Genomic DNA, 9,720 nt, shown 5'->3' with positions numbered 1-9,720 from the left:
CAGTCCATCACAGGGACACCTGGACAGGTCTCCAGTCCATCACAGGGACACCTGGACAAGTCTCCAGTCCATCACAGGGACACCTGGACAGGTCTCCAGTCCATCACAGGGACACCTGGAGACAAACAAGACAAACAATCATTCTCTCTCTCCTAGGGACAGTTTACAGTCACCATCAGTCTAACGTGCATGTTTTTGGTCTGTGGGAGGAAACTGGAGTACCTGGAGAAAACCTACGCAGCACAGAGAGAACATGCAAACTCCACCCAGAAAGGCCTCCAGCCGGGATTTGAACCGGCGACCTGCTCGGAGAGAGACGGCAGCTCGACCAACTGCACCACCGTGCCACCCAGGCTCAGGTCTTCAGTTGTGCAGTCTGATAGACAACAAACCTTATTAACATCAATTAAAAACAGTTTTGGAGGATGAGTGGTACTTTCTTCGGCTTAATAATCTCTTTGCTCCATTCTCTCCTCCTCCTTCCTTCCTGCTCTTCCTCTTCCTCCCAAGGACTGTTGGGCGTTTAGTGGCATTGCATATTTTAGTCTGCCATCTGGTCAGCCCTGCCTGGCACCACATGGGGCCTCTCATCCTCTCATATTCATATTCCACTAGCATATTGTTCCCACTGCTTTTGTACAGGATGGCCCCAACGCTTTTTCATTTCTTTATTTATTTTTACAGAAGAGACTGGATAGTAAGCCTTTCCTCCACCTGCCCTCCCCCCCAGCCACCCCCCTTAATCGGCAGCTCTTCCAGTTGTCCTATCAAGTGTAACCTGGAGGCCCCTAGTAGAGCAATTAGAGCGGCCTCCCTGCCCACCTCTTGTAATGAAGCCCAGCATATTCTGGAATCTATAGCCCCTTTAGTCTCCCCTAATGGGACATCATTATTGTCAAAGAAACAATGTAAATGGAAATGAACATACTCATTAGCCAGTTGCAGGGAGAAACCTTTCCTGCACACAGCTTGCAACTCTACTACCAGGCACACACACACACACAGAACAGCCAACCTCCTCCCCTTTAGCTGCTGCCGACTGATGCTCCAGCTTGCGTTAGTCCTCTGGCAGCATGTTTGTTTATATGTGCACGTGTGTGTGTACCATGCAAGACAACGCTCATGTTTTTACTCAAGGTGAGAGGGGAATGGAGTACACACAGACGCCTGCATTATTGGCATTCACTTAGCATTTCTACAAATGTTAATTGCTACATGCTTTGTGCACTTAAGTTCTCACCTCAGTTCTTGTTTTGCTCACCTGTCCCAGGGTGCACCTGTGCAGCGGTCCAGGTCCATGTCCCCAGCCAGCAGCGTGAGGGGGGGGAGTGGGAGGAGAGTGGAAGCAGAACAAAGAATTCAAGACCTTGAAGAGCTGCTGCAACTGAAGGTAGTAGAAGAACATTAGTGATGTAGTGATTAATGCGTGTCTTTGTGTTGGCTTACATCAATCTAATTTTTTTATTTATTCTTTACTGTTTAATTTATTCAAATTAATAATAATTCTTAATTGTAAATGTCATTACTGCCATTTCTAATGTAATCTTTAGTGCAAGTTATCTTTTTACAGTAACTTGTGCTTCCTTGAACTATTGAAACAACAAGGCCCAACAACATCAGGTGTGTGTTGTGACTGAGTCCCCGAGGCTCAATGGGACTAACCTGTGGAAATAAAGCTTGAATGAACACATGACTAACGGAGACAAACGCTGCGGTGACCAACTCGTATAAAGGGTACAATGTTCAGTTGCTGCCACCGTCTCCTCTATGACCTTCTTTCAGATCACCTTTCACACACGTGCACGATGTGCACAGTGTGTGCAGGCATTAAAGCAGCAGGAGGACCTGTTTTTACTGACAGCACAAACAACAATGGGCTTGTTGGTGTCCTGAAGCAAATCATCTTTTATGCTCCTTGAACCTTCAAATGGCTTGAGATGTTCTTCTGACTCTACTTTTTACTCTGACTCCAAGCAAAAAGTATTTGTACATCATGGATGTACATGTTTGTATATTATGTACATATCTGTACAATATGTATTTTCTTGTGTAACTCAAAGTTCTGTGACCAAACAGTTTGAGTCGTTCTCTTTTGTGGGGCGAACTACATTTTCTTATTTCTGTCTCTTCTTTTCCTAAAATAATTCAGATGTATTTCGTAGCGTTCTTTATCGTAGCATAATCCTGACCATGACTTCTGAATCGGAGGTCGTCTCTCTAAACCACGCTGACCTGGCTTCTTTAAGTTTGCTTTCAACACGAATAGGCTGATTATTTTGCACATTCACTGTCCCTGGACATCACCTGCAGAAGAAAAAGAAAACATATTCAATAAATTAAGGTCGTTTCATTTGATTATGACATGTTTGAAATATAAATTCTGTTGAATATTGTTTGGAAGAAAACTACACATCACTAACAGACAGTCCCACAACGATCCTTGGAGCGAATAAGTCACGGAACGCTCTTGCTTTGTCGGACATTCAGTTCCGTCTTCTCTCTATTCTCTTGATGTGTTTGGTGTTGTCCATTCTTGTTTCCAAACGAGAACCAAGCAGAGGTACGTTCCATACTTACAGAAGAAAAACATAAAATCCTTTTCACTGCAGTGGCGCTCGGAGATCAGCAACAATGGAGGGTTGCCTGTCACTCGCCAACCTTTCTTATCAGCTGCTGTCCTGCCAACACTTTCAAGGTCTCAGTGTCGAGGAGAGCTGGGTGTCTTCCCCCGTGTATACTGTAGGACTATCGGTATCAACGTCACAACGTCAGAGCAAGGAGGGAGACTTGGTGAGACACTCGTGCTGCACAGGGAACTGGGGTTAGGAAAGAACCTAAAGTTCTGCTTGCGTTGTGTCTCACTTTGGGAACCACAAATACTGACTCCCATATTGCTCAGCAGATTTCACATTACGTGCCAGTTGTTCAGAGCATTTATTTGAAATTCTCCTGTGCACTTGGTGCTACACTTGGTACTGAATGAGGCAGGGATAGTGCTGTGACATCAAGTTTGAAAAACCGAGCAAATGTGTGAGGAGAGGCCCAGCTTGCTGTGGCACAAGTCTCCTGAAGGGAACCCTCTAATCAGGGCCCATGAGGAGCTGAAGCCCCTAGTAGAATGGCCCCCAAGGCCCTCTGGAGGCTGCATTCCTTTTCAACTATAGGCTGTGGAACTGTACCTGTGATCCTGCAGGAGTACTGCTGTGTTGACACCGGTGTCCCAGAATGTACCTTACCCCAGAAGACGAACTTCTGCTCGTTGCAAGAAGAAGTTTTTTAATAAACTGGCTGTGCAGCGACAGCCCTCTCAAAAAAACAAACAAAAAAAAGCTCTCCAATATGTGGTATTGGTGTGTGTGTGTGTGGGGGGGGGGGGTGTAGTGTTATGTATATGAGAGCGTATACACATGGCTCCAAAGTCTTTGACAGTCACATGTCACTTCTGCTGAAGAGTTCCCCGAGAGGATCTGCTCGGTTCCTGTTGCTGAGACAACTTTGATTAAAAGAGCTTGTTGTATTTTCTCCTCCTTCTCGAACTGTATGATGACAAAACAGAGAAAAGTTGTGCTCCCATTTAGAGAAACCCTTTGGTTGTCGACCTTCTAAAACGTAGCACTTTGTGTCACATGCAGTTTTTTGATGACTGCGTAGTTTAAGCAACAGGAAGAGCCGACACGTCAACAAGTCTGTCCTGACTGTTTGTCTGAGAGACCAGTGTCAAATCTGTACACTTGTGATTTTATTTAGTCCTTGTAGTTTATTTCAATATTCTCTGGGTTCTGGTATTCCAGTTCTGTTTAGATCTTTATTGTTTTTGGGTAAAGATTTTATTTGGATCATTCTGTTTTAGGTCTTGTTTTGTTTCTTGTGCCCTCTTCCATTCACCCTCAGTAAGCCTCGGTCCTTCCAGTCAGCCTGCCACCCTCTCCTGTCAGCAGTCAACATTTTCCTCAGGTGTTCCCACTTTCAGTCCCGCACAGTTTTGTATTCATACAGTTCCTTGTCTCCACCTCACCAGCAGCTCATTAACCTGAATACATGGCAGTGTTTACCTGGTGCCAACTAACTTTATATAAATAAAGTAATTTATGTACAGTATGGGAATTAATGGAGACCCTGGGAAACCTGAGGAGGAAGGAGAAGCATCAGGAACTGGGAGGAGGAACTGGTGATATTGCAGGCTATTGATCTCTTACAGGCAGGTAGGTAGGTGAGAGACAACATTGAGAGGAGAGCAGAGGGTTCCAGGTAGGTCAGGTCCAGGTTTGAGGAATGCAGGTGGAACATGGAGACAAGTGGTTGGATGGGAGCAGAGCAGCTGGAGAAGATCCACAAGGAGGTAAAGGAACTCGCAGGTAAGTACAGGAGTCGAGGCTTTTTGGAAGGCGACAAGGATCCCAGGACTGAAGGCTCAGGAAACAGGTTCTATAAGAACGTGAGGAAAACACAAGGTAAGTATACTTCAATCTGAAATTTAGCACAAGACTGATAGCACAAGTACCAGTAGGTAAGTAATGCTCCAGCAGGGCAGGGAGCTCTTCTGCAGCCTCTTACAGTCCTGGAGCTCGTTAGTGGATTGATCCTCAGCTGCTGCTTGTTGGTGCCACCCTGGACTCAGGAACCTGCAGGAAGAATCCCACAGTCATGTCTCAGTCCTCGTCCTCCCTCGTGACTCCCTGTGATTTTTACCTCCTGTAATTTTGTAAGTGTTGCTGCCTAGTCAGTCTTTTGTTTTTGTTCAAATAAAAGTTTTATTTGTACTTTGAGTTGGCTGTGCCTGCATTTGGGTCCAACCTAACCGTCTGTGACAACCAAAGTCTGACTAAGTCACACAGATAGGAGGAGGAGTTACAGTAGTCTCTTTAAAATGAATGTAAATGTAAAGTGGGAAAAACACTTTAATTGTTAGAACAAATGCACATTAGTTCTATTCCAATGTATTATTTTTTCATGTTCTTTCTATATTTGTTGAATTTGTGGAAACCACATGGCCCTTTTTCTACAAGTTGTTCTTTTTGATTCTTTTCTCCACCCTCTTCATCTTTGCAGTTGACCAGTGAGTGAGTGAATATTAAAAGGTCATCTCCTTTCGAACACAATTTTCCAAATGCATTAGGCATCGTTAACTTGTCAGATGTGAATTACATCACTGGCAGACAGACAGTTGATGCTTAACGTGAATTCAGACAACATGCATGACTGTCTTAGTTAATGGTGCCATTTACTCGTCTTTGTCTACCAGGTGGACATGTGTTTAGTGGAAGTACGCACAGAAAAATGTAGCCACATTAAGAAGAGCATTAGTTCTGACTCTGAGGGTTTTATCTTTTGCTATATGGCTTCCATGAGATATAAACTTCATCATCTCACAGCCAACACTTTGTTCGCTGCATTGTTCTTCTATCCCGTTCTCCTCTACAACACTGCATTCAAATTGGCAGCCACATCATTGATGTTTGACCATTACAGCTAAGGAGTCAAACAAACAGTTCTCTTTAAAATGCCCCCCCCCCCCCCCCCATGCTTTAAAGTAAGAAGTTGCTGTCTCTGTGTAATTATTTTTCAGCTTGGTCGTCCACAGATGTGTATTCTGGCTGAGTAACGGGGTGTATTGATTGGTGGGCAAGAGTCGGATGACCAGCACTCAGCTGCCCAAGGGGGAGCTCTATAAGGAGCCTGGGAAGCCATGATGTGGCTAATACCCTGCCACTTGCTCACTTCCACCCACCCCCGCTATACCTCCTTCAGTCAGCCACAACTCTTCGATGTCTTCCCTGAGCCCCTAGTTCCACCAGTTAACACTGCTCTGGTCTGCTCTTTCATTAGAGCTTTGTTTCAGAGGTCAAGAGCTGCTTGAAGGGGGCTAGGATGTCTTTCAGATGTCCTCTGCGAATAATCCACACAAGGGAAAATCTATACTTGTCACATTGGCAGTGTAGATGTGCGTTGCATGTGTGTGTGTTCGCACCCTTGTTGCACATGTTTGTGGTTAGCTATGTTCTCTTTGTCCTTGTTAATAATAACAGGGCTGAGGGCTTGCATTTCCCTCTCTGCAGGGTAGCCGTGTCATATCAACAGTAAACAAGCTCCTTCCTTTCAGAAAACGTTCGACAACTCTTGCCAGCGCTGGCCACTCAAGCAGAAACCTGTCCTGAAATCTTCCATTCACTTTTTGCTTTTCTTTTTCTCGCTTTCCTCAATTTCCAATTTCTCAGTTTCCTGTCTTTCTTTTCTTGCACTTTTATGAGCTGACTTTCTTAATTTCTTTAGACTCTGTTCACATGTCTTGTCGGTTGAAAGTTGTATTTTTTTCTCGTTGCCCTCGCTGGTAAGGTCAGCGTTATACGGAGGAGGGGGGATACTGACAAGAACAATCTATATGTTCTTCTCCTTCTTTCAAGCAGAAGCCCAAACTTGCTGTGTTTTAATAGCTGTCAACAACAGTGTCAGCAGCAAACCCATGGATAGAATCCCCAAATGAAACACTTGCTGGCCATCAGCTGGTAACTCCAGCCAGTGAGTTTCTTTGCTGAACTAAATGTCTCTGTGTGTGTGTGTGTCCACTGACCTGTCATGTGATTGACTTGTTCATACAAATACCACCAAAGTGCAAATGGAAACACTTCTCTGGGATTATGATGGCTAGTTTTATGAGTTTAAAAGCAGAAAATTAAAGGTCATCCAGGTTTTTCTGTCTTAAAGACATGCTTATTCATGCTCAATAATCCAGGTAGAAAAATCCAACCAAGTTCAGTGAGGTCCTCTGGACGGATTATTTTTCTTGAAAGGTTTCTTCTTGAACCACATCGGTATGACTGCCTCAGACGAGTCGGCGGGGGAGAGGGTGGACTCTAGAAACCATCTTAACACCATAAAACTTGTTGACCCACTATGCGAAGGTGCTTTTAATAAGACTGAGTTTGTTGTGGCTCCTCGGACTGATGAAGTCTTTTGGATGAAAGACGAAACGTTTCAACAAAAAGAAACGTCCAGAGGACCCGACTGAACTTTGCTGGATCTTTAAGACCTGCTTATAACTTAACTGATTGGATTCATCGGGTTTCATAACGGAGTATCATCAGCATAACGCCAAAGTACATGTGGAGACACTTTTCTGGGAATATGATGACTAGATTTATGAGTTTAAAACAATTTGAATGATAAGATGTGACATTTTCAGCTAAGAAAAGCCTTTTTTATACCTGACACATCCACAGCAAATGACACTTGAAAGAAGTGTACACTTTTTGCACTGCGAAAGTGCACCTTATTAAAAACGTTCTGTTAATGTTTCTTCGTTTGTCTTTTCTTTGTAAGAAACGTTTAAGGAGTTTAATCAGATTTCCTACTATACTGACATTATTTTATCTGACACTGAGCCACTTGTGTTTAATATAATTTAACAAACTATTTTGTGTCTGTTCTCCACAGACTGAAGAGAATGAAGAGCTGAGGAAAGCTCATAATCAACGCCGTGAACGCCTGTGCTTGATTCAGACCAACTACAAGAGAATCCGAGATCAGCTGAAAGAGATGGAGAAGTCCAGTGCCTTGTGAGTAGACGGAGGTCAAGACCACTCAGTAGCTCTGAGGCTGTTCACAGCACTAAACCTGAACTTATAGGCAGGGCTGGAAAGAGGACTAAAACAATGGACTCAAGTAAGGACAGGTCTCCAGTCCATCCCAGGGACACCTGGACAGGTTTCCAGTCCATCACGAGAAGACAAATGGACAACTGGACTATCACTCTAACATTTTTGCCGTTGTGAAATCCATTGACTGTTAATAAAAAATGACCCGTTGAAGCTTTAATAGCAGGTCATTTTACTGGAACATGACAAGTTTAGAAAACAAACCAGTTTAAACACTGAGGGAATAATCAGCTGATGTGTGAATGTAGCAAGTCTGCTGAGGTAAACAGACTGTAAATACAGAGATATTTATATTTTCCCTCATTATTATTATTATTATTTTACATCAAGTTGTATGTTTTAATTGGATCAGATCCACTTATTGATTGTCGGACATGTTTTTAGACATGAGTTTGGGAGTTGTTGGTTTTCTGTTTATGATTATGTCAGATTATAGAGTTAGTTTACTGAATATTTAGTCAGCGTACCAGCTGTGGCAGAGCTGAACAACTTGTTAGTAGTTTTCACAAAGCCTTTAATTGAACTCTGAAAGTCTTGTTTTAGAGACAGTATGTTTTAAACTCAGCACTACTTGAGGCTGAGCAGGTAGAAGACAATGGAGTCAGAGTGTCTCTTAAACATGGCCGCTCGCTCCAGGAGTTCATTTCATTATCTCTAGTTCCACTTGAACTGTCTCAGTGGACGTTTAGCTGCCCGCCAGTTTGCAGGTGACGAGCCGACGTGTCTGCTGAGTTTCACCCCCACTTCCTTAGACGGAGCAGCCGGCTGAGTTTGTGCACAATCTCTGTGGGTTTGTGTCACCTTTCGTGGAATCAAACACGGGCTGATGATGGTTTAATTTCACATGTTGACTTTTTCTACTCCGTAACAGATGAGATTTCAAATGTAACTGAAGTAGATCATTTAAACATACTCGCGTAAAAGTACAAGTTGGAATAATTTAAAAAGTACAAAGTACATAAAATTCATACTTAGTTACATAACACGGGTACTGGTAAATGTAATTCCCCACTCTCCACCCTGCTCATATGAATATTTCTCTGTGAAAGAGTACAATGTGCAGTAACCCTTTGCTCATTGTCTTCTGGCTCCAGTTCTCTCCGTATATTGTCGGATAAGATCTGATGCTGGATTTAGGACTGTAAGAGAAATTCCTTCTTTTGCCTTAGAGAAGCTCACAAGTTTTAAGCCCAGTCAATTTAGTCCGTTTTGTACGGAGTGTGTGTGTGTGCTTGTGCGTCTCTGCTCCCTCAGTGTTCATTAAGATGTGAGAGCCAGAGGCTGGAGGTGTCTGGTCCTGAGGGTGCAAGGTGTTTGAGCTGGCCTGGGGAGGGAGGAGGGGATTGGTCCATTTCCTGCCTCAATCTGGCATTTTTACCACAAACCACAGGATTTTACTCAAAGTAGAAAATGTGCTGGAAAATATCATTAGCATATGGGTCTCGTTTTCTTCTTTGTCTCCTGGTTTTTTCACGTTATGCTTTTTTCATTTTTTGTCTGAAAGCTGTCGTCACCAAGGCCCTTCAAAGCGTAGGTGAAGATGGTGCACTTGGTGGCCACAGGAGAGCAAAGCGATAACTCTGTCAGCTGTTTTCTCTCCGGGTTAATTAAAGAAAACAGCAGTGTAACGAGAGCCCGTGTGAAAGGGAAGCAAGCGAGAAAGCATGTTCAGCCCTGGGCTTGACTCTGCTCATGTTAGCTCAGTGCAGCTTAGCAGCATGTGTCTGAGCTGGTGAGAGCAAAGACAGAGATGTAGCACCACAAAGCACTGCTGCTACACATTTTAACAGGTTATCAGATCAATGTTCTGTCGGCTAAAACACTTCACTTCGTCCAAGCCGAGGAATTTTGATTATTTCAGAAGAAAGACGTGTTCACTTTCAAGAGACACAAAGTGCTTTCCTTTATGTAAGAACAGTTTGTGTCAGCGTGTCTGTATTTCATGTTGATTTCACGACATTGATGCATTTTGCTACGTTGCCCCTATCAGTTAGAGCCTCCTCGCATCAACCACTCACTCAGTGATCTTAGCATTCAGAGCTGCACTCCCTCCACAGCCATTAAACCC

The 9,720-nt window shown here is 43.6% G+C and overlaps 1 protein-coding gene across 1 annotated transcript in view; it reads left to right on the top strand.

Annotated features, from left to right (window-relative positions):
- The window catches only part of cntln (centlein, centrosomal protein), a 66,295-nt gene that overhangs the window by 30,043 nt on the left and 26,532 nt on the right, over positions 1-9,720 (top strand). The window contains exons 11-12 of the mRNA XM_037690415.1: positions 1,271-1,390; positions 7,432-7,553. Coding sequence (XP_037546343.1) covers positions 1,271-1,390; positions 7,432-7,553 — 242 coding nt within the window. The remainder of the gene's footprint in view (positions 1-1,270; positions 1,391-7,431; positions 7,554-9,720) is intronic.

Source organism: Nematolebias whitei, chromosome 16 (genome assembly GCF_014905685.2).
Source record: "Nematolebias whitei isolate Nwh7 chromosome 16, NemWhi1, whole genome shotgun sequence".
Lineage (NCBI taxonomy): Eukaryota > Metazoa > Chordata > Actinopteri > Cyprinodontiformes > Rivulidae > Nematolebias > Nematolebias whitei.
The sequence above is the reverse complement of the archived record's forward strand: the minus strand, read 5'-3'. Positions and strand labels throughout refer to the sequence as shown.